A 26,426-nucleotide genomic window follows, 5' to 3' on the forward strand; every position below is an offset into this window, starting at 1 on the left:
ATCGCGCGGAGTTCCCGGACTCCAGAAAGAAGACCGTGGCTGCTGGTGTGGCAGCCCAGCAGGAGCAGGAGCACTAAGTCGGACGGGCCTAGGAGCCTTGTGGGACATTTTGCTTAAGATTTTTGTTGTAGTTTAATACATTTAACTGTGTAATGAGGTAACCATTTATAAAATACTGTATGTTGTGTGTTATAAGCTAACATTTTGGGAATAAATGGCACAACATTTTTTTTCAAGGATTGTTGTTTTTATTCCTCAGGGTGAAACTTCAAGGTCGATGAGGGAGGGGTAAATGTTGTCGATTGGAAAAAAAAGTTCACCAGGAGAGTTTTCTCGACTATTCCAATGAATCCCGGGGGGTTGGAGCTTAGAAAATCCGAATGTTGAGGAATAAGGACCACCCTAATATATATATATACAGTGAAACCTTGACTTACGAGTTTAATTCGTTCTGTGACCGAGCTCGTAACTCAATTTGCTCGTTTCTCAATTAAATTTCCCCATTAAAATGAATTGAAATGCTATTAATCCGTTCCAGCCCGCCAAAAACCACACCACATTTTTTTGAAATATACAGTATATATAAAAATATCTCGCGCTTTATATTTCACCTGTATGCAGCATACAAGTTGGCAGGATGGCCTGGACTGGAGGTACGCACACTTGACTCTAAACTGTCCAGCCTGGGTTTGAATCCCGACCCAGCTATAACCTGTCATGTCGGTGTTTCACAGGCAGGGTGATTCATCAATGTGTGTACCGCTAAACTGGGCGCCCCGTTTGCGTCCCATTAGTTGTTGGATGTTAAGGATCTCACCGTGTCTTCCACAAAGAGAAGGCGAGCTATCGCCGGCACTCTGAACAAGTTGTGGCCTGGCATGCTCTTCTCCTCTGCCGTTATATACGTCCTCCTCGGCATCTTTTTCCAGAAGAGCCCTGTCTCGTCACAGTTGAAGATTTGCTGGGGGATGTATCCTCCGGCTTCTATCAGTTCGGAAAAAGTTATAATAAAATCTTCAGCTGCCTTCAGATCCGAGCTTGCTGCCTCACCATGCCTGACAACGGAGTGAATGCCTGTCCTCTTCTTAAAATTATCAAACCATCCCCGACTGGCTTTGAATGACTCTTCCGATGCCTCGTCCGTTGATGTTCCCGCCGTCTGCTGCACCAAATCCCCGTAAATGTCTCGTGCCTTCTCACAGATGATGCTCTCGGTCACGGTATCTCCTGCGAGCTGCTTCTCCGTCAACCACACAAACAACAACTTCTCCATCTCTTCATGGATAGAGGTCCGGAGCTTTGAAATAATCGTAACGCCCTTGGCTGGCGTTATAGCCTTTATCGACTCCTTCTGCTTCAAAATCGTACTTATCGTAGAAGTACTACGATCATACTGCCTCGCCAAATCGACAACACGCACACCTCGCTCATGTTTTTCGACCAATTGCGTGTTTTATATCCAAGCACATCATCCTCTTCTTCTTCTCAGTACTGCCCTTGGCACTCAATTTCTTAGGACCCATGGTTAAAACTAAGAAATTTTCCAAAATAACCAAAATGCGAAAACAAAGCAGCAGCGATGTACGGCAGAGATGCTTGCACGGCAAGATAACCACGTGACCGGAACCCACCTGGTGGCGGGTGGCGTAAGCTCGTAACTCAGATCTCGGCTCGCATCTCAAAGCAAAAAACCGCCCGAGCGACGGCTCGTATCTCAGAAAACTCGTAAGTTGGTGCACTCGTAAGTCAAGGTTTCACTATATATATATATATATATATATATATATATATATATATATATATATATGTATATATGTATATATGTATATATGTATATATGTATATATGTATATATGTATATATGTATATATATGTATGTATGTATATATTTATATATGTATATATGTATATATGTATATATGTATATATGTATATATGTATATGTATATATATATATATATACAGTGGTACCTCGGCTTACGAGTGCCCCAACGTACGAGTTTTTCGGGATACGAGCCGTCGCTCGGGCGGTTTGTTGCTTTGGGATACGAGCCGAGATCCGATGTACGAGCTCAAAAAATTTATTTTTTTGAATTTTCCGGTTGTGGCTTCCGGTTCCGGTCACGCGGTTATCTTGCCGTGAAAGCATCTCTGCTTGGATATAAAACACGCAATCGTCGAAATACATGAGCGAGGAATCTCCTTGCTCCAGCCGGTGACGTCATCGGCGGGGATCCCCGCCTCCAGAGTGGCTGGTCACGTGACCGCCAAAGCGTGTCGCGCGTGCGGGTATAATTACTATAATGAGCTACACCTGTGGATCACGTGACCACGGAAGCACGCCTCGCTTGAGAGGCATGGCTTTCGGTTTGCGTTTTGCTTTATAAGGCGCGATAAATGGGCTTTTGAGTGTTAGCGGTTCATGGCGTTGACGGTTCATGGCGGTTCATGGCGGTTCATGGCGTTGACGGTCAAAAACCCATTACATCAATTTTACCAGGCACTGTACAGTAAGTACAGTGGACACCAAATGCACGGTGGAAGGCTAGAAGTAGAAGATCGTCCAAGACAAGTGAGAATAAGCCATACTTTGGAGATGACGTCATTCGCTGGTCCGATAACCAAAGATGTGGTATAAAAAACCAGGTGAGCTAACAATGCAGCAATGAAGGAATTCGGCCAAGGCACCGGCACACAACGACCTACCTACATCGAAAGACTCAATGCCAATGGTGACAGAAGCCAAGACGGCCGGCTTAAACACCGCCGAAAGACCACGGTGTACCAACTTACGATGCAGAACATCTTGCACTTAATATGATGACAACAGGTGCCATCCTCTGACGTACCATTACAGGTACAGGTACAGTACACGTGAGCACAGAGCAAAAGTTCACTGAAACCGAGATTAAGAAAAAAGAAAAAACACCTCGTGGTCCGTGCTCGATATCCGAGTTTCAATCTTTTCAAACACATGATGCTCTCGGTCACGGTATCTCTTGCGAGCTGCTTCTCCTTCAACCACACAAACAACAACTTCTCCATATCTTCATGGATAGAGGTCCGGAGCTTTGAAATAATCGTAACGCCCTTGGCTGGCGTTATAGCCTTTATGGACTCCTTCTGCTTCAAAATCGTACATATCGTAGAAGGAGTACGATCGTACTGCCTCGCCAAGTCGACAACACGCACACCTCACCTGGCATGCTCTTCTCCTCTGCTTAATAAAACCAGTTTATTTCTTTACATTCTCTTGTATTATGTACAGTATATACGAGGTCGTGCTTGTTTATACATTATTTGTTATTTATAAAGTACATTTTTGTTATTTAAAAGCACCTAACAAAAAAAATTGGTGTTTTTTTTTTGAGGCTGGAACGGATTAATAGCATTTCAATGCATTTGAATGGGAAAATTTGCTTTGACTTACGAGCGATTTGGCTTACGAGCTCCGTCACGGAACGGATTAAACTCGTAAGCCGAGGTACCACTGTATATATATATATATATATATATATATATATATATATATATATATATATATATATATATATATATATATATATATATATATATATATATGTATATATGTATATATATATCTCTATGTATATATATGTATATATATATATATATATATCTCTATGTATATATATGTATATATATATATATATATCTCTATGTATATATATGTATATATATATATATATATCTCTATGTATATATATGTATATATATATATATATATATATCTCTCTATGTATATATATGTATATATATATATATATATATCTCTATGTATATATATACAGTCACGTGAAAAAGTAAGTACACCCCATGTAAAGTTTTGACCTTTTCAACATACAGCTATTTGATCTTCATTTCAACAATATTGACAGATAAAGGTGATATAATATAACAAATATCATGAAACATTTACATTTTGTAGTCAATTGTATAATTTAAATAAACATAAATGCAAATTTCGCATGTGGAAAAAGTAAGTGCACCCTACATTTATCACTACTTCAAATACCTAAAATTAGAATCAGGTGCACCAGCTCAGGTGCAAATGATTAGAACATCGTTAGAGAGGATCTTGGAGGAACCTGTCTTATTTAAACCTCAGACATTTAGTTTGTTTGGCTCTTTGTTGTTGTTGTTGAAGTGTTGAAGTGTTGAAGTGCACTTACTTACGAGTGATCTGATAGGCCCTGTGCTTTTTCTGGTCTTCATCAATGATCTCTCTGACTCTCTTGAAAATCCTCTGTATCTCTTTGCTGATGACTCTACTCTCTGTCGCTCCATTCTTCATCCCTCAGATCGGCAGTCTGCTGCCTCCTCACTCTCTGCAGACCTGGACAAAATCACAGACTGGGCAAACAAGTGGAACATGTCTTTCAATCCTGACAAATCTCACACTCTTACGATGTCTCTCCGAAAAGACCGACTGGACAACCCTCCCATCCACTTTCTGAATAATCCTCTCCAAGAAGTTCTGTCACTCAAGCTTTTGGGTCTCACTATCTGCCGTGATCTTTCCTGGGAAAACCACATTTCAAATCTGGCCTCCAAAGCCAGTCGCCGACTGGGCATCCTCCATCGTGCGAAGTCCTTCTTTGGCACACCTGAGCTCCTCACCACATACAAGGCTTTCATCCGCAGCTCAATGGAATACCGCTCTCCCCTCTGGGCTGGTGCTCCTGCCTCACACCTAGCTCGTCTTCACGCTGTTGAAACCAAAGCATTCAGAATCATTGGAATCTCCCACGATGAAGCTAACTCTAAGGGCCTCTCACTCACTCACCGCAGGCAGGTTGGTGGTCTTTCCATCTTCTACCGACTCCTCTCTGGCCTTGCCCCCCCAGCTCTCTCTGGGCTCTGTCCCGCAAATATTCCTACAGGTCGCACAAGATCTGCCTGCAACCCTCTTATGGTCAAACTGCCAAAATCAAGACTCTCTGCTCACCTTCACTCCTTCATTCCTCTTTTCTCCTGCCTCTGGAACAAACTCCCTCACTCTCTTCAATCCCACTCCACCCTCCAGGTCTTTAAAACAGCTGTTCACCACCATCTCTTATCTTCCCCCATCCAAAACCTTGATCTTTTCTACCCCCGCTAATTTCGGTCCCCTTGTGTTTTATACCTCTCCCCCCCGCCCTCCCCCTCCCACGCCTCCTGCCCCCAAGCCCTCTCCCTCCCACACTTCTCCCTGCTCTCAAATGTTGTGGTTGTGTGCTTCCCCTTCTCTTCCTGTGTGTGTGTGTGTGGTTGTGTGCTTCCTGTGTGTGTGTGTGGTTGTGTGCTTCCCCTTCTCTCCCCATCTTGTCTTCTGCTCCCTCTTTTTGTGTGTTTTGTTTGGTTGATTTGTTTGTGAAATAAATGTTAGCTCTTTCACGAGCCTTGATTCAGTATACAAAAAAAAAAAAAAAAAAAAAAAAAAAGGGGTGCGGCGTCACCATGCCTAGATCAAAAGAGCTCTCTGAGGCCTTCAGAAAGAAGGTTATCGATGCCTACGAGTCTGGGAAGGGATTTAAAAAGATCTCCAAACAATTTAAAATCAATCATTCGACTGTCCGAAAGATCATCTTCAAGTGGAGAAGATTCCAAACAATTGCCGACTTGTTCAGGCCAGGCCGCCCCAGCAAGTTTAGCCCGAGAGCAGCCCGCAAGATGCTGAAAGAAGTCTCTAAGAACCCCAAAATGTCATCATGGGACCTTCAGGTAGCTCTTGCCACTGTTGATGTCCAAATGCACGAGCCTACCCTTAGAAAGAGGCTGCACAAATTTGATCGACATGGGAGGTGTGCCAGGAGGAAACCTTTGCTGTCCAGAAAGAACATCAGGGCAAGACTAAAGTTTGCCAATGAACACCATGGCAAAGGCCAGCAGTTCTGGAACAATGTGCTCTGGACAGATGAGTCAAAGGTAGGGCTATTTGGCCACTACCAGAAGACATGTTTGGCGAAAACCAAAGACAGCATTTGACCCCAAGAACCTGATACCAACTGTAAAGCATGGTGGTGGAAATATTATGGTTTGGGGCAGCTTTGCTGCATCAGGGCCTGGGCAGCTCACCATCATAGAATCCACTTTGAATTCTTCATTGTACCAGAGGGTGCTTGGGGATAATGTGAGGCCATCTGTCGGAAGGTTCTTGTGTGAAGGTTAACAGGTGTTAACAGTAGTCACCATGGAGTTTGACGCAGAGAAGTTTACAGTGACCCCTAGTGAAGCACAGTTCAGAGCGTTAGTAAAATCGGACCTCTTGAAATTGGCCAAACATTTTAGCTTGGAGGTCCGAACTAATATGAAGAAGGCAGAGTTGCAGACAGTGGTGATACAATCTATGGTGGGATTAGAAACATGGGAAGAGGTAGCCTGGGATTGGATACCAGAAGAGCAAGAAAATGTGGAGCTCCGGAAACTGGAGATGCAATTACAGAGGCTACGAAGATACCTGTTGGGTACTTCATGAAAGGGGAAATACTCATGAGAAAATGGAGGCCACCGGAGGTGCCCGCAGACGATGAGTGGAAAGTTCATTATCAAATTGTGGTGCCACCGCCATACCGGAAGGAGATATTGAGTTTGGCACATGAGACACCTTGGGCCGGGCACCTGGGAGTGAACAAGACCTGTGACAGGATATCGGTACATTTTTTCTGGCCAGGATTGCGACGGGATGTGGCGGAGTTCTGTAAGTCCTGCCATTCTTGTCAGCTGGTGGGAAAGCCTAATCAAAAAATCCCATCCGCCCCTTTAAAACCAATTCCAGCTTTTGAAGAGCCATTCAGCCGAGTCATTATTGACTGTGTGGGCCCTTTACCCAAAACTAAGGCTGGACATAAATATTTATTGACCATCATGTGTGCATCCACCAGGTTCCCAGAGGCAGTGCCTCTTAGAAAAATCACGGCGGCAGTTATTGTGAAGGCCTTGATTAAATTTTTCACTTTGGTTGGTCTACCTAAGGTCATCCAATCAATCTGATCAGGGTTCCAATTTCATGTCCACGCTTTTTCAACAAGTGGTACACCTGTTGGGAGTGGAACAAATAAGATCCAGCACTTACCATCCCGAGAGCCAAGGGGCCCTGGAAAGGTTTCACCAGACATTAAAGAATATGATCAGAACGTATTGTTTTGAATGTGACAAGGATTGGGATGAAGGAATACCCTTATTGTTGTTTGCTACAAGGGAGTCTGTGCAGGATTCATTGGGATTCAGTCCTTTTGAACTTGTGTTTGGACACGCAGTGCGAGGACCGTTGAAATTGGTGAAAGAACAGTGGCTACAGCATGAGTCACAAGCACCGATGGTGGAGTATGTGTCCACGGTAAGACACAGATTGGCAAAGGCTTGTGACGTGGCAAGAAGGAACTTGAAAGTGACCCAGGGAAAAATGAAAGAGAGACATGACAAGAAATCTCAGATAAGGAATTTCAGTCCTAAGGACCGGGTGCTAGTATTGCTTCCCGTTCCAGGTCAGCCACTACAGGCTAGATATTTTGGTCCTTATGCAGTTGAGGAGAGGGTTAATGAGACAGATTACGTGGTGACAACTCCCGACCGACGGAAAAAGCGACAGCTGTGTCATGTCAACCGACTGAAGAAATATCATGAGAGGAAGCCTGTGGAAGAAATGGTTCCTGTCTCACCTGTCCTGCCGGTGGCCGGGGGACCAGTGAATATAGAGGGGGACGCCGGTGTGAAATTTGATAACTTGGATGACCAGGCTGGTCCCAGATTGATGAACACAGAAGTGTTGAGTCATTTAAATGAAAAATTAGGTCATTTGACGAGGGAACAACAAGGACAACTATCCAGCCTAATTTTGGAATTTAAACATTTGTTCACTGATGTACCTGGTCGTACGGACCTGGTATATCATGATATTGAGGTGGGGGAAGCCACTCCGGTGAAACAACACCCCTATCGGATGAACCCCGTGAAGATGGAGTATCTTCGGAAGGAGATGCAATATATGTTGGAAAATGACATCATTGAACCAAGCAACAGTGAATGGAGCTCCCCATGTGTGTTGGTTCCGAAACCCGATGGCAGTTTTCGTTGTTGTACGGATTTAAAACGGGTTAATGCAGTGACCAAGACCGAATCCTATCCCCTCCCGAGGATTGAAGACTGTATTGATCGAATAGGCCCAGCTAAATTTGTAACCAAATTTGACTTGCTGAAAGGGTATTGGCAGATTCCTCTTACTGATAGAGCCAAAGAAATCTCAGCTTTGGTCACTCCAAATGGGTTGTATCAGTACAAGGTTCTTCCCTTTGGATTGAAGAACGGGCCAGCTACATTTCAACGGCTGATTAATAAGCTCATTGCAGACCTTGAGGGGGTGGAGGCTTATCTGGATGATGTCATCATCCACACCATGACCATGGAAGACCACATTAAACAAATCCATGCATTTTTTCAGAATATGTCCGAGGCAGGGTTGACCATCAACTTAGCTAAGAGTGAGTTTGTAAGAGCACAGGTGGTGTTCCTCGGCCATGTAGTAGGGCAGGGTCAGGTGCAACCGGTGACAGCCAAATGGGAAGAAAGAGCTGATGAGATTCTTAGGTATGGCGGGTTGGTACCGGCGGTTCTGTAGGAATTTTTCGGATGTGGTAGCCCCTTTAACGAGTTTGCTGAGAAAAGAGACCAAATTTGTTTGGGATGACAAATGTCAGGCGGCCTTTGCCCACGTCAAAGCAATATTAATGAGCTCTCCTGTCCTAGCAGCCCCGGACTTTCAAGCACCTTTCAAGTTGGCCATCGATGCAAGTGATGTAGGGGCTGGGGCAGTCCTATTACAAGAAGATGAGGATGGGGTGGATCACCCGGTGTGCTACTACTCCAAAAAGTTCAATAAACATCAGGCAAATTATGCCACCGTGGAGAAAGAGACCCTTGCTCTCCTGCTAGAGCTTCAGCATTATAAGGTGTATCTCGGAATTACGTCCTTTCCCATAAAAGTCTTTACGGATCACAACCCCTTAACCTTCATTCAAAAAATGAAAAATAAAAATCAGAGGTTGATGAGATGGAGTTTGGCTTTGCAGGAGTTCAACTTGGAAATTGAGCATGTAAAGGGCCGGGACAATGTCGTGGCTGACGCTTTGTCCAGAGTGAATTAATTTGGGGAAAGCTCTGTGGGTTGTGTAAAAGTTGGTTGCTTTATTTTTGGGGAAACATTGATTGTTGTTGCTCATGGGAATTGAGGATTTGGGTTGTGAATTTACTTGTGTGGGTTTCAAGAATTTGTCTACAAAGAAAGTTTTCGCTGTGTTCAAACTTTCTTTCTTGAGGGGGGGAAGTGTTATGGATTTGGCCCTTCCGTGGGTGTGGTTGTCATCCACTTATAACCTTGCTGGTGATGTAGTATTATTCTTATCGGGGTTGGAAAGGAAACAGCGGTTATTATTGTTTAAAGAAAATGGTTATTGTGGTGAAAAGGTTAAAAAGCGCTCCTGGTAAAATGTGACCGGAAGACGAGGGAGCGAGGAGGAAGAAGACGTCAGGAGAAAAAGACGTCAGAGCTCCGGACGTAGCGTGGTCGAGCGTACCTGGCGAGTGAGTGCTGAGTCCTTAAAAGGAATCTCGGGTGATCGGTATTATTGCTGACGTTGTGGAAAAGCCGTGAAGTCAGGTACAGGCGTGAGGTTCCGGAGAATCTTCGCCACAAGGCCGCAGCTCGAGTGAAAGCCGTCCGCCATTTCGCCACGCGCGCTGCTTTCAGTGAAACAGGTTTTTGTCGTGTCGGCCGGGCATTATTCCCCGGGGGGTTGCCGGGGACGGCTGTGCCAGAAAGTGGCTTGTGGAGGATTATAAGGAGACTCGCGGATTGAACCGCAAACGTGCACGTCGGAGCGCGTGTTTGGGAGGTTTTCCATTCCACCGCTATTTTGCTGGGTGTTGGACCACGTGACCTCTGGATTGCTTCGATCGTCCACGCCTCAATTGATTTTGGCCGGACATTGATCCAACGAGCGCTGGAGCGAATCGACTTCGCCTTGGAGGGGTACAGAGACATTGGGGGAGTGCCGAGAGTTTGGGTTAAAGGACTAGATAAGGTGGTACCATCTTAAGATTGTGATTGTAGGGTGAATTGCTCTTATTATTTGTGTCGTGATTCCGGTGTGATTTATAATATATTATTGTTTGTTCATAACCGTCGGTGGACGGTGGTGTTGGTGGTGGCGTTTAGTCTGGTGTTGGCTTAGCGGTTAGGGTGCCGGCTTGGGATCCTAGGATCCTGGGTTTGAATCCCGGTCGATCGCTGAATTAACACCAGGGGAGTTGACTCAGCCTGTCATCCTTCCGAGGTCGGCAAATTGAGTACCAGCTTGCTGGGATGAATGATCCCGGTGTGTACCCCGGTTTAGCATAGGTGCACCGTATTCCTGCGCATCGTAAGAGCGTGACCAAGGGTTGGCGTCAGGAAGGGCATCCGGCCATAAAAACATTGCCTCAAACAGGGCACCATGATTGTCATGGGGCCCGCAAGGCTAACCCCTGCTCTAGCAGGGAAAAATGGCCTTAAAACGATCATTCATTCATTCATTCATAACCCTTGGTGTGGTTTCATTATTGATTTGACTGTTTCATTTGATGGTTTCATTGAGGGTTTCATTATTGATTGATTTCAACCAAGGATAACATATCTTTCTGCCGGGGACCCTCTCGGGGTTCGGAGGTTTACCGAGACCAGGGGATAGGGGAGGACCCCGTAACACTACCTACTCTCCTTAACATGCTAATCCCCTTAACAATCAGGCAGGCAAATATTTACAATCATTTCGATTCGTTCCTGCGGTGGGAGGAAACAACAAACACTCAAAAATCCTACCTTAACCACAAAACCTAACCTTATTCAAAAATTCAAAACTCCAATAACATTTATACAACCCCAGTCTACAGACCGCGTCCCCCAGTGGATGCCACAAGACGCAACCTTACCTGCGGGGCCATCCCAATGTACCCCTAAATTTTCGCGGGCCCTGTCCAGGTGTTACAGGTGAGTGACATGGCTCGGTGGATTTCGCCCACATTCATTCAACACAAACCCCTTATCCACTCATACTCGTTCCCTAACTCATCAAGGCATAAAAATCGTTTCAAGCACGTATTTCACCCTCCTGCAGGACCATGGCATTGATGTCATATACATGTGTGCATTTCTCAACTATGCAGCGGGGAGGTACCGCACAACAAGATGGTGGGGGCGCTTCAGGCTGTGGTGCCCGCAGTCCCAAAACAGGTCAACCGACTTACAAGTTCATTGCCCCCCCCCCTCCCCCCTCCCCCCTTTACCTCTTGGCCCCGTGACAGCCAAACAGCCCTTTCTGCCGTTACCCTGCCGGTGAGGGTCTCCAATGAACATCAGGCTCCGTTGCCTCCTGCTCCCGCGCAGCTACACGGGTCACCGGGGGTCTCCTTTACCCCACGGCGCTCAACCAGGCCCTCCACCGACGAGCTCCAATTTCCAGATACCACTGGCTGCCAGGGGTAATTGCTGCAGAGGGGGGGCAGCAGGCATCGCTCCTCAGAGCCTGATCTGTACCTGCGGACACACACACCTTCCCCACCCACAAGATCTCAAAACACATTTCCTCCCCCGCTGCCATTCAATTTTCCAGCACAATTCCAGAGAAGATGATTCAAAAGGTTTTACAAAAAGTTGCCATGGCCTGCTACATGTGAAATCCCCCAGTTCACATTTAACCAATACAATTCCAAAACGCATTTCGCAATAATCACCACTCATCCATCTTTCAATTTCCAAACTCACGACCACATAGAAACACATAACCACTACACAAAACATACGCCACCCACAAGACTCTGTGGCACACATTCCATCTCCCTCACCGACCATGTCATCACTCTCACCCACCTCCCAACTCCAAATTGCATGTCCCAAAATTTACACAAGCAAGTCCTGAAGCCTGGGACAGTACACCTCAAAACACTCACCTCAAGTGCAGGTAGTTTCAGGTTGGTTGGGTCCAAAAGTGCCATCCACCCTTAAAATCCCAAAATGTATCATTGGACCAATGAAATTCTTCCAAATTTCTCTTTTGTCCCCTCTATACTGGCAGGTATGTGGGTCCGCATCCAATGGTGAACCGTTCTAAACAACTACCTGTGGCTACGACAGCTCCGCACCTCTACCATGCAAGGGTCATCGGGACAAGGTGAGCAGTCAAAACGCCAACATGGCCCATGAGTGTCCATAAGGGTGCGACCCACCATCCATCCTTCGGCCCCCTGCGAGGAACACAGCTGCACCAGCCCCAGCCGGCCAATGTGGTGAGCACCTGCTGCCACAAATACTACCGCACGCACAACCTCGGCCCTGGGGGGCACGGTCGCAGTGCGTGGCATCCCTACAGCCACGTCCCCTGCACCTCCACATCATCCCCCCGTCCGACCACATGCAGCCCCCAGTGCCCACCCACACTTGACCACACCAAGGTCCAGTCAACAGCCATGCTCCACCAGGGGACCCACCCAGAAGACATGGTCCACACACCCCGGACACGCACAGCATCACGTTGACCCTCAGGCTACACAACTACATCCCCATGACTCCGCGTCCCAAATATCATCACAGTCGCCCCCGCAACCAGTTGAAGCTGTCCTGCTACTCTGTCAATTTTATCACAGCCTCCAACACTTTGGTCTACACACCTGGATCAATAATGGTGTCACAACTGTCAGTGACCACCATGACATTTCAAAATTCACCCTTAAATTTACATCTAACCTTCAGATTACCCATGCCAAACATTTTTCACATTTTGCTAAACTCACCAAAGAAAGATGCTTTGCCATACACATGCCAGCCGAGCATGGCCCATATGCTCGGCACGTTACAACTTCCAGATTCATCAACCCCATGGCTCTTCCCAACCCGAGAATCCATAAATCATAATGGAACATCTGTGGAAGGTCACTTTCACACCATCACTTTCCACAGATGCCCCAATGGTTGTCCGGCAGGCTATCTCCATCCCTGTCCATGCGGTTTGACCCGCGTCCATGGACCAGCACGGCATGGCAGGTCACCATATGCCGGCTGTCCCAGAGTCTCAGGAGGTGGGTGTCAGGCAACATGCCCGGGTGGTCACCACATCAGGCCCAAGTTGGCCGTCCGCGATGCCACCACCAAAGCGCAACCCGCAACACCGCCCCCTAGTGATCCTCAATATAAATGCCATCCCAGGCTTGAGAAACCACCTCGGACCCCCCTGGAGGTCTTAACCCCCACAAGGGTCCGGTGACCCTGTCGGCCCAAGCCACCAGCTCGGGCGGTGCCCCGACGGACGAGGGACGCCACACTCCACCAGACCCCCCGTGGGGCCAAGGTCATACCATGCCACCCATGGCTGGACCCCACGTCCAAATCTCGCCTGCACAGCCCCCCAGCTGGCTGACATTACCAAATTTTGAAAGGGGCAACTTTTCCCCGAGGACATCCTCAATGACCTCCCCTGGTCCACATTCCGCAGCTGGCTGCGGCCCATGCGGCGGTGCCCCGAACTGGCCTCTTGCCTGTTCTCTTCCGAAGTCCTTGTCAGGGAAGGGAATTATTTAATGTTGCGCTAAGAGCCTGTCTAAGTGTTTAAATGAGTGCATTGCCATAAGGGACGAAGGTTTGATTACCAGGTGTGACACACAGGGGCTGTTATCTTTATTCCCTACACTATCTAACACTCGAACATCCTGGTATGTTCACAAGCAGACATTTTAACCCGACAAACCGGACTAAACACACAGAACTTATTACAGGTAGATTCCCTATCGCGACAGTCGAAGCATGTTACCTATTCAGATCTTCCTGACTCTAGATATTGCTTTAGCCTACCGACATAACAATATATAGATATATATATATAGATACAGATATATATATTGTTCATCGTGTGACGATTTTTAATCTTTCATCTATTAAGTGCACATGACATGAAGGCTAGTCTTACATGTCCAGGCTAAGTGAGCCTGAGCCAGGAGTCATTATTACTAATCCCCTACCCGGAAGGGACTATAGATGTGCTCTCCATCTGTCTATCTGTCCGTCCCACCTGTGCTTTTCTGCACTTTTTCCCATACCCTTTAACATATTCAAGTTAAACTTGGTGCATCGCTTTATTATGATAAGTTACAGAACAAGTTTGAGTTTCAGGGTATTTCGCCAATTCTTCACTGAGTTATGCCCTTTTTGCTTGGAACAAGAACATTCATTGGGATGGGACCGGTAGGGGACATGTATTGCAAAGCAATTCTCCCTCTTGTTTAATTGGCTGTCAGTGGTTAAAGTGGAAATTTGGCGCTGTGGGTGGAGGAGTACATTGTGTAACTCGTTAGGTCATTCTGTAAAAAAAAAAAAGACTTAAAATAAAAAAATATGGTGTGGCTGCGGTTGGGCTCCACCTCACTTTATCCACTGAATTATGTTCATTCTCATGGATGCCTGGAGTTGTGGGTCAGAGTTTGTGTCCTTCCCTCTTTAGGCTATTGAAAAGCACTGTCGAGTAGCGGGAGGCTACTCTGGCGTGAAGGATGTGTACGCCAACCACCCAATACACGACGATGTGCAGCAAAGCTTCTTCCTGGCGGAAACGCTCAAGTGAGTGTCTTAGTCACTGAACTTGTTAGAAAAAAAAACAAAAAAACAAACTCTTGTCTCTGCATGTTAAATTAAATAATGTTTGTTTTTAATCGCTTGGTTTTAAGTGTATGGGGTCGCCTGCGGCACAGTCATGGATAGGGGCCAAAAATGAAAAATTATAAAATTTAAAATGATGGAAATAGTAGAAAGCACACTCATTAAACATCTATGAAATCATTCATCACATACAAAAACACCACACAAGAGAAAACCTCTATTTAAATTTCTGATAAAACCTGATGATAAAACTTTTGCAAATGTATATTATTTTATTGATTTATTAGAATCTTTAACAGTAGGAAAACTAAACAAAATTTAAAATGGGAAACTCACTCGGGTAGGACATAGTGAGCTGTCGGTCTAATGATTTGTGGCACATCGTTATTACCTCCACCACCAAAGGTGGCCATTTGTTATGTTTTCACCCCTGTCTGTCTGTCTGTCTGTCTGTCCTGTCTGTCTGTCTCTGTCTTTGCCTATCTGTCTGTAAGCAGGATATCTCAAAAAAGGTATGGACAGATTCGGACGAAGCTTGGTGGACAGGTTGGGTGTGTGACGAGCACAAACTGATTCGATTTTGGTGAAGATCCGGATGCAAGAATGTTTTTATTTCTAAATTGATTCTTCACTATTGAGAGATGGGGCAAAAAACGATATATAGCATCTAATCTCAAAACATTGTGGACGGATTATAACAAAACGCTGTGGCGGAGTTGGGGAGGTGATAGGAAGGAGGAAGGAGCCAGTGACAGGAAGGGTTATGGTCCAGATGCAGATTCGGCCTATCGGTGGGATACAAAATGTAAACTATTCAGTCTGGCGATGGTATGCGCTTTATTGAGTGCCGTTCTTGTTCTTCAAAAGCATCCATCAGTGTTCCATCATGAACATCTATCTCCATCACCACCAATCAGCTCTGGCTACTCATCGTTATTTGGCTCTTCTGATGACGAAAAGCACTGTGACTACCAGGAACAAACATGAACAGGTCATTCACTGCATCTTCAATGTTCTTCTTTTGAATAGGAATTAGATCATTGTATCTTAGTTTGAGATATATGTCTCCTTTTAGAGCCCTCCCCTCTTTTTCCCCATTTTATTACAACCCAACAAAATCTGGACAAAGATCCTGACAAAGCTCACTCTTTGTGACTCACACTGTGACTCTCCAAAAGGACTGTCTGGTAAACCCTCTCACCTACTTTCTTAACAATCCTCGTGAAGAAGTTCAGTAAAACTTTTGGGTCTCACTATCAACCATGATCTTTCTTGGGGAAACCGCATTTCAAAGTTGGCCTCAAAATCCAGTCACCAACTGGGCATCCCCCATCTTACAAAGTCCTTCCTTGACACACCTGAACTTCTATCCACCTGCAAGGCCTTCATCCACAGCTTGATGGAGTGCTGCTCTCCTCTCTGGGCTGGCTCCCCTGCCTCACACCTTGCTCAGCTTCATGCCGTGGAGACCGAGGTCTTCAAGATCATTGGAATTTCCTGTGATGAAGCTGTGTCTATGGGCCTAGCACTTTCACATCACAGACAGGTAGGTGGTCTATCTGTCTCTTACCGCCTCCGTTCTAGTCTTGCACACTCTGGTCTTTCTGTGCTCTGTCCCCCACCCCCATGTTTCTTCAAGGTGCACACTGTCCACCAACCCCCTTTCTTGTCAAAATCCAGGATCACTGCTCACCTCAACTCGCATGTTCTTTAGCACTCGAGCACTCGCACTCGAGCAAGAGCATGCGAGCAAGAGCATGCTCTTTTATCCCCGACTGTGAAACCAACTTCCATATTTTCTTCAATCTCATCCTTCCTTACAGGTCTTCAAGACCGCTAGCTGTTCACTACCATCTCAGATGTTCACACCCCTTGAAAAGCCATGATCTTTTCAAACCCCATTGAACCTCCCCAAACCAACCTTTTCCCAAGTTTTCATTTTTTTCCTTCCTGAGAATTTGCAGCTGTATCCATATAGTCCACCCCTTGTGTTCTCCTGCAGCCGTCATTGTTTCCCACATCTCATATATCTCCAAGTCTCCCTGTATTTTGTCCCTCATCTCTGCTGTTGGTGTGTGTCACCCCCCCCCCCCCATCCCCTCCCCCTCTCCTTCTGTTCCTCTTGTTCTGTTACATCTTGATCAGGTCCATGTTCTTGCTCTTCCATGAGCATAGACCTTGTATACAAAAAATAACACCTTTTGAACTCTTCGTTCATAGCTGTTTTAGCATGCTTGACATCCTCTTCCACAGAAGTGAACCTGATGACACTGTGGTCATTAAGTTAAGTTTTTGAACAGTGTTGTCTCGTTCAATTTCAGAAGTTTCATCCTTGGCACAGAACCTTAAAAAAAACTGGCTTACCTTATTGGATAGGATCCAACTGTCTATCGACATTTTATGACTACAAATCTGTTTTGGTCTTGGACTTTTTGACAAGATTTATGTATTTATAAGGTATGTCGACTTGCTCCAATGTGGAACGCTCGTCTATCAAAGCAAAATCACAATCCTGTGGCAGATATGTACAAGTACAACCATCTGGTATACAGCTGATTTCCATATCATTCTCATCGGTTGCGACTAGTGTGTTACTTTCCATTATCTAGATCTTCATAAGTTAGGCCAGTAAATGTGACAAAGAGGCTGGAGGTCTTTCATCAGCGATGTCTCCGCAACATCATGGGCATCACTTGGCGAAACCATGCCACCAATGAGGATGTGCTGGCACAGAGTGGACAACGGTGCCTGAGTGATATTGTGATGGAGAGATGTCTGAGGTTGGTAGGTCATGTCTTATGTCTACCCGAGAACCAACCTGCTAGAATCGCTCTTGAATGGATTTCAGCTCGTGGGAAAAGAAAGGGAGGGAGGCCAAAAAGGACTCGGAGGAGTACCTTCAAAGAAGACTTAAATGAGAGGGAAACCACCTGAAGAGCTGGTTTGGAACCGGATTCATTGGAGACGATTTGCTGCCCGATGTCCGGAAAAAGGAACAGGAGGAACTAACTAACACAAGTTAGACTGCCATCATCATTTCCAGATAATCACTATAATTATAAGTGGCTACAGGTCCATCTTGGTGTCCAGTTACATTTCCATCTGATAATAGTAGGGAAGGAGGCTGACAGGATGGCCTAGAGGTACGCACACTCGCCTCTAAGCTGTGTAGCCTGGGTTTAAATCCTGATCCAGCTATAAACTGTCAGTTCGGTGTTTCACAGACAGGGTGATTCATCAATGTGTGTGCCATCCCTTGGATGGATGTTAGACAACTGGGAGTCCTGTCTGCCAGCATTTGTTGGTATAAGTTAAAGATCACATGGTGTCCTTCGCAAAGAGCAAGCGAGCTATTGCCTGCCGGCACCATGCCCAAATTCCAAATTCCTGCCCTAACTAGGCAAATGGTTTAACTACTAGCCCCTGCTGCAGGGAGGTGGTATTGATACCATATTTCAGAGTAAGTATTACGAGTAAATGAAAAAGGTGTGCTGGATAAGGGAGAAAACGCAATAACTTGGAAATGGATGGACCCAGCGAGAAGGAACCCAGGCAGCTTGAGGTTGTCGTCAGCTGCACAGTGCGTCTCTTGTAGGAGAACGACTGCTGCCTTGTTGAAGTCGGTGAGGTGTCGTATGACTTCGAGCTTGGCGGTGGTGAGGCCCTCGACGTTGAGTTGGAGCACTGACAGGCCTTGGTTTTCGACGGTCGGAATGGCCGCCTGTCCTGAAAAGGACGTTCTATGCCTTGGTCTTGGTCTTGACCTTGGCTTGTACCTTGGCCTGCCAGCTCGATGATTGTGTGGCGACATTAGTTTCACAATTCTTGTTACTTGTAGGGAAGGCCGCGGAGAGGCTGTCGTCTTCTTCCCCAGCCTGGAGCAGAAGCCCACACGTGAGAAAGGTTGATGTTGCCATTAACAACGCCCTCCGCATTGTAGCTGGTTGTTTGAAGCCCACCCCGGCATTCCACCTGCCAGTCCGAGCGGGAATCGCCCCGGCCGGCCTCCGACGGGAGGCTGCTACCCTCGCCCTGGCAAGGAATGCCCAGAAACACGACTGGCACATCCTGCACAACACCACAACGATAGTGGCGCCTCCAAGCAGACTCAAATCCCGCCATCCCTACAACAAGGCGGCACAAGAGCTGCTCAGTTCTATCCCTGAGGACCTGTCTAGAAGCGCATGGCTGGTGGCATCTTGGAAGCAGGTTTGGGAAACGGCTGGGCCCACCCGCATCCACCGCTATATCTGGGACCCAGGATGTGGCGTCGTAGGAGAAGACCTACCACGCCTGCAATGGACCTTGCTGAACCGTCTACGTACGGGGGTCAGCCGCTTCAAATCATCGCTGAAGATGTGGGGCCTGGCAGACAGCGCCGCGTGCGAGTGCGGCGAGCCTGAGCAGACTGCCGAACACATAATTACCACCTGCCCCCTATACAGACCACCTTCAGAAGCCGGCCTCTTCGACGTAGGACCAGAGACGAGGGCATTGTCCAGTGCCCAGTGTGCCTCGTGCCCAGTGACATGGCACGACACTGAGCTGGCCATCTGATGATACACGAAAGAAGAAGAAGAACTTGGAAATGAAGGGGTGGGTTTGGGGCCTGTTAAGGAGGGTAGAAAAATTGACCAAGAACAACTTCACAAGCCACATAGACACAGCAAAGACCTCTCTGATTCTGATGTACCAATGTGTTAGAGTGTCGGTGCTGCCGAAGCAGTTTCATGGCAAGGGTTATACTGGGTAGTTTATAGCGGGGGGCCGAGATTCAAGTCTCGGCGAGACAGCTTAGAGGCGAGTGTGCCTACCTCTCGGCCAGTTGTTGCCAAAGACAGGGGCATGACCCGAATTTGAAAAAAAATACAACTCAATCCCGATATTTAAGGGAAGGGGGTGAGGGGTTCACGCCAAAGCGTTTTCACCAACAATTTATATTGTAGTACCATTTGGGTCACGAGGCAAATGTGTAATTTCAAATTTTGGGTCCTGGACAAAAAAAGTGTGAGAATCACTGCTCTAAGCCATCGAGTCAGCCCATATTAGAGGATTGTATGAATCTCATTAATGATATAAATATCACTCAAAACCTGATGCTGCTCTGCTCTGCTGCTGGGAGCCTTTTTTTTTTTTTTTAAATGAGTGACTTGTCACCCTGTTTCCAAACATAGTGTTGAGTTATCAAACATAAGAACATTACTTTGGTGTGAGTAATGCCACTGCCATCTCCAGTACATCTTTGACATTGAGTAGGTTATTTACATCCCCTCTGACGTAGGTGACTTAATATTGGCTTATCATGTGTCGCTGAGCCCTTCAATTGGTACATGGGCTCATAGAAGTTTAAATTGACATCCATCTTGAAGAAGAAAAGTTTTAAAATTACAAACTGTAAAAGTAAAATAAAATAAATACTTATCTATATGCATTAATCACGTGTGAATACTGCCCACCAAAGAGCTACCACCTCTAACTTCCATGATGATGCCATCAAAACATAACGGGCAGTTTCCATTTCAATCACATTAAGGCATTTTGATGTTCAACCCCCCCCCCCCCCCCCTTTCCTTCAACCTGGTCAATCACTTGTGTTCCTTTTTCTTATACAATTTTGTTTTCTTTTCATAGGTACCTGTACCTGCTCTTCTCGGACGACTCTCTCCTCCCCGCAGACCACTGGGTACTCAATACAGAAGCTCACCCACTACCCGTGCTGCATGCACCCAACACGACACTCACAGGCCCAGTCAAAGCGGGCCAGGTGCAGACGTAGAAGTCCAGCTCGGATAAATTGTCTTTCTTCGACCCAAATCGCCGGGCCCAGCGAAAGACGAGGTTTCTTTCGAGCGGAGGACTTTCCACCATGGCGAGCCACCTTGCCCGACGCACCAGACTTGATGTTGCAGCAACCGCTGCGGTCGTCTGGAACTCTTGCTTGACAAACGGTACCAGCCATGTGGCCGAGCAATCGGTCCCGTCTGGACGTCGCTTCTTACCGTGGTTTCGACTCCGTGGGACAGGTGAGATTGGTCTGTTAGCCGTAGATGCTGGATCACTTCAGCAAGCAGAGCACTCTCACCCAAGTTGTCAACATTGTTGGATTAAATCCGAGGACTCGATGTCCCAGTGTTCTGTTGCATTTGCATTGTCTGTTGTTTCTTTGGCTTTTGGAATCTTGTGGCAGGGGCTTGTTTTTACATCTTTCACATAGTAAATTGTTTCCTGGGCCAGGTGAAGGGCACATCAATGGGTATCCTGTCGATTTGTAACCCTGCATCACACTGCACCTTAAAGTGCTACACGACGAAGCATGCTGCAAGGTGCTGTTTTGTGTTTGCTTGGTGAACAGTAAATGAAAATAATACAAATAATACCAGACATTAACTGAAATAATGCAACCACCCTTCATTCCTACCAATGTGGTGGCGCTGCCTCAGAAGCATGTCCAATGGCGGAACCCCTCTGCCAGCGGCCACACTGCTGTGCCAGAGAATCGTTCACTCGAGGATCAAGTCTTCTATTTGACCAGCACATCACCATGACTGTGTTTTATGTTGCGTTAAAATTTCTGACCAATTTGTTTTTATTTCATGGCTACGAACAGTCACAAATGATTAAATAAATGTTTAACCTGCTACCATGAAGGCCAAAGTGTTTCACGAAGCTGGACTGCTGCTCGTTGAGGTCCTAAAAACTCGAATAAAACCACCTTTAGAGGCCATTTTTCCCCGCAAGCGGGGGTTGGCCTTTTTCGGGAACTGTGGTTGTTGTTGTTTTTCGGTCCCCTTTTTGAAGCAATGTTTTACGGCCGGATGCCCTTCCTGACGCCAACCCTTTTTGCCGCCTTTAACGACAAGCAGGGAATTACCAGTGAACTGGTACTCAATTTGCCGACCTCGGAAGGATGACAGGCTGAGTCAACCCCCCTGGCGTTAATTCAGCGATTGACTGGGATTCGAACCCAGGATCCTAGGATCCTAAGCTGGCACCCTAGCCGCTAGCCCAACACCAGGGACTAAAAACTCGAATGTGAAGTTTTATTGTTTGTTTGTTTTTCCTGTGAGCATTGGGATTATTGTCAGCTGGAATGGCTATTTGATTGCAGGTGTTGGGATGTATGTATGTACGTACGTATGTCTATGTATGTATGTCTGTATGTATGTTTGCGGATGATTTTGAGAATGGCAAGGCTCCCACGACAAGTTGAGCATTTGCATGGCTGCGAACCAACTCTTGACAGGTCACCACTCGATTGCAGGGTGTTATATATTAGGGCATACATTGGGAATTTGAACAGGCTACAGAACACAATGGCCAACTGTTTTGAAATATATCATGGGATATTTAACGTTCAGCAGCAAATGCTAGCATAGGGAAAGCTAAGCTTAATGTCTCTTCGAAGTACTGTGTACTCATTGATGCAACGCTCTCCCTCGAAAGCACCAGCAATATATATATACACACTGGCAGGTTTGCCTGGAGGTACGCACACTCGCTCTTGGCTGTCTAGCTTGGGGTTGAATCCCGATGGTCCAGCTATAAACTACCATCCTGGTGTTTCCCAGGCAATGTGATTCATTAATGTGTGCACCGTCCCTCAGATAGATGTTAAACTGGGCGTCCTGTCTGGCAGCATTCGTTTGTGGATGTTAAAGATCGCACGGTATACTTTGCGAAAAGTAGGCGAACTATCGCCGACACCCTGAACAAATTCCAATTTCCTGCCATAACTACTGTTGGCAAAGCAATGGCAAACCGTCCAGCATGTCCCGTAACACCGTCACTCTGAAACAGAGTATTGTACATCAGATTCGATATATATATATATATATATATATATATATATATTCACACACATATATATCACAGACAAGGTTGCCCACAAGTTAGTTTACCGAGATGTGTAACTATATCAAAATATTTTTGTGTGTCAATCGTGGCATTTTAACTTTCCTGAATAATTCATTGTAAATTCGCTAAAACTATATATGGCAGTCTTGGTAAACTGAGTTGGGTTATCCTGTAACTGTGTGCGTGTGTATCTATATATATCTCAAATTGAAATCTGCACTACAGCTGATGAAAATTTTACAAACCGTTGGTGATTTGCTGTGAGGCTTATGGATTATGGATCAGGATTGGCTGATGATACTGCCACCAAAATTGGCTAAGATTGGGTCATTGTGATTAAATCGACATTCATCCTGCATTATTGCACCTGCCTTGCAGTCCTCATGTATATAGCTGTACCATGTGAATAATAAAGAAATTTGTACAAAGCTTGTCTGGGCTCGACCTTGTTTGCCACACATCTTTTACCTGCGATTGTTGGGGTTCTTGTTATGGGTCGATTTTTGAAATGTGCACCCATTGGTCGGATAGTTGCCGGGCCACACCCACATTTGTCGCTTGGCTCCACCCACCAGCCATCCCAGTGCCGAGACGAAATAATATGGTCGCCATCTTGTTTCCTGTTGGGCTGAACACATTCGGCCTGTGTAGGCCTCTGCTGATTATACACTGTCCGGCTTTGTTTGGGTCGAGTGTTAAATTATTCGTAAGGTTTAATCAAGCTCGTATGCACCGCTCTAAAAAATAGCATTATGTAATTTTTTAACGGCTCCATAGAGTGAGTGCGTGTTTCCAAATCGGCCCAAATGTTTCCAAAAGATTTTTAAAGCGAGTTCAGTCACGTTTAATGGCAAAGTCCCATACCTCAAATGACCACGTATAGATTTTTTATGAACAAAAGGTTTATTACCATGCAGAGAGCGGGACCGGACGAGACGCACACACAACAAAACTGAGGTAGCATAGCAGATATGAAGTAGATCCCCTGTTAGGAATCATAATGAATCTCATCTTCCTTCCGTGTAAGTGCTGCTTCATCAGGATGAAGATTACCGAACTGTGAGTTCACTTACTAAGCAGCTAGCTATAGCGTTTGCAAAGCCAGCCGTTCCTTACCAACAGATTTTCTAATGGAATCCTTACTTGAATGCTTAAGCTACCTGGCGAGCTCTCTTCAAGAAACTTGGCAAGTGAACACTTGGTACCCCCAGACGTTCTTGAGGCCCGAGCTGAGATCCACTGTAATTTATTTACCCCATAGGTGATAATAACATAACCTTTCCTGCTGCTCCTGTTCAGAGTGGGTGCACGAGTTCCCTGAAACCAGACCCATCTGTCTGTTAGACTCTTAATTGATTTTGAACCAAACAGTGAAGACCCTCAGAGATAAAGTTATACTTTCAACAGCAAGGATGAGGTAGTTGACTGGACAGAAGAGGTGGAATATATATATATATTTATATTTATACAGGGTCCGGCTGGGAGGTGTGACGATTTTCAGAAAACTCATAGTTATTTTCAGTCGAATTTCAATTTTTATTTTTTTTAAAGACTACATATATAATGCCATGTAATACACTGTAACAAAGACATTTTAAAAATGTAATTCATGTTTGAATTGGATATAACAATGCAAGCGGGGGGTCTAGCGCATGCGTGATGGCTGTTGGTTACTCGTTGTTAGGTGCCATTTCAGTAGCCATGGAGCTGTGGACGATTGAACATCGCGTCTTTGTTGTTGAGACGTTTATTCAAACGGGTAGTTCGGTGGTGCTTACACAGCGCAGATTTCGTACTCACTTCAATGTTGGTCGACGTGGCGCCGTTCCGTCTCGAAACACAATATTGATTATTGAAGTGGGTAAAAAACTTCAGGACAACTGGATCTGTGAGGCCGGGAGCAGCTCGGGGAGGTGATCGAACCGTTAGGACCCTGGAAAACATCGAAAGGGTTCGACAAGCTGTGGAGGCCAGCCCTCGTCGGTCAGCGGTACGGCACGCTCGCGCAACTTTTCATGGACAACTTGGACAACTTTTCCGCGCGTCTGAAAGAATGCTTGGACAAGAACGGCCGCCATTTAGATGTCATTTTTCAAACATGAATTACATTTTTAAAATGTCTGTGACAGTGTATTACATGGCATTATATATGTAGTCTTTAAAAAAAATAAAAATTGAATTTCGACTAAAAATAACTGTGTACGAGTTTTCTGAAAATCGTCACACCTCCCTGATGGACCGTGTATATACAGACTTGGCATTTAATATGGAATATTTTTTTTGTGGGGGTGAACTTACTTTTCAAGATGACTTAGAACCAAAAGTTCGTTGGAATTATGTTGAAATTATTCTAGATTTTGTTAATGTGACCTTTAAAATAAACAAAAACCACATTTGACATTTCGAAACAAATAAATTGATCCTTGAAAGTGATGTAAACTGATATCGAACTCAATTCATGGACAGTACTGTGTTAAACTTCTGTACGTTTTCCAGAAGTAGCTCTTTATTTTGCACATTAGCCAAAAATTTTTTTAACAAAAACAAAAGTTAAATTACGACTGGGATTACGGACAGTAAAATTACAGTTCAGTACTTCGTGTAACCCCCACGAGCATTCACGAGAGCACGTACACGTTGAGGCATGCTGTTCACGAGATTTGCCAAGGTTTGGACAGGAATCGCTTGCCATGCAGTGACAATAGTCTGCTGCAATTCACGCACAGAGGCAGGCTGCTGGTCTACGTTGTCGATTTGACGCATTAATTCTGCCCACAAGTTCTCTATCGGATTCATATCCGGGAACATGGCAGGCCACTCCATATGCTCTACACCACGGTCAGCAAGAAAGTGTTGGATCATGCGAGCACGATGAGGCCGTGCATTGTCATCTTGGAAGACAAAGTTTCCTCGAAAGGCTGCATGAGCAAATGGAAGCAATGTTTCTTCCAGAATGACCCTGTACTTGAACTGGTTCAGGTTTCCATTCAGAACAACCACGTCAGTTTTGCCCCCTGCATGAAAAGCAGCCCAAACGGTCACCCCACCACCTCCAGCTTGGACTCTTGGCACTATACAATTTCGTTGTGGGCTTCATGAACTTGTCTGCGCACTCGGACGTGGCCATCTTGACGATAGACCAGAAATCTAGACTCGTCACTGAAGGTCACGTGATTCCAGTGTCCTGGCTGCCATTGACGGTGCTCTCTGGCCCACTGCAATCGGCGCTGGCTGTGTTGTCTGGTGAGGCGTGGCTTTCTCAGGGGACGCCTGGCACGATAGCCTGCTTGAACCAGTCGTTGGTTGACTAGCCTTCTGGATACAGGCACATTTGTCAGTTGCTGCCACTCAGCCCGAAGCCGATTAGCTGACCATTCAAAAAGTATGCCCCAAAGTTTGTCGCAAATTAGGCATCCTCCGTCATGCAAATTCCTTCCTTGGTGCACCTGAACTATTATCCACCTACAAGGCCTTCATCCACACCTTGATGGAGTACTGCTCTCCCCTCTGGCTCCTCTGCCTCACACATTGCTCAGTTTGACACCATGGAAACCAAGGCCTACAAGATCATTGGAATCTCCTGTGATGAAGCTTAGTCTATGGTTCTATCACTTCACCATCATTGACAGGTCAGTGGTCTCTGTCTTCTTCTGCCTCCTTTGTGGTCTTGCACCCTCTGCTCTCTCCGTGCCTTAATCTCCCCCACACCGCCTCCCCCCCCATGTTTCTGCAGAGCACATGCTGTCCACCATCAACCCCCTTCTGATGAAGCACCCCAAATCCAGAACCACTGCTCACCTCCACTCATTCGTTCCTCTTTCCCCTCCCCCACCTGTGCAATCAACTTCCACATATTCTTCAATCTCATGCTTTGCTCCAGGTCTTCAAGACAGCT

At 45.9% G+C, this 26,426-nt stretch overlaps 1 protein-coding gene across 1 annotated transcript in view; it reads left to right on the forward strand.

Moving 5' to 3' along the window:
- LOC137423517 (mannosyl-oligosaccharide 1,2-alpha-mannosidase IA) overlaps window positions 1-21,443 on the forward strand; it is a gene marked incomplete in the record, with an annotated part of 68,180 nt that extends 46,737 nt beyond the window's left edge. Inside the window, 2 exon segments of the mRNA XM_078774111.1 lie at window positions 14,523-14,638; window positions 20,309-21,443. Of these exon segments, the coding sequence (XP_078630237.1) occupies window positions 14,523-14,638; window positions 20,309-20,453 (261 nt within the window).
- Window positions 21,444-26,426: the final 4,983 nt, after the last annotated feature.

This window comes from Myxine glutinosa, chromosome 3 (genome assembly GCF_964187855.1).
Source record: "Myxine glutinosa chromosome 3, kmMyxGlut1.1, whole genome shotgun sequence".
Taxonomy (NCBI): domain Eukaryota; kingdom Metazoa; phylum Chordata; class Myxini; order Myxiniformes; family Myxinidae; genus Myxine; species Myxine glutinosa.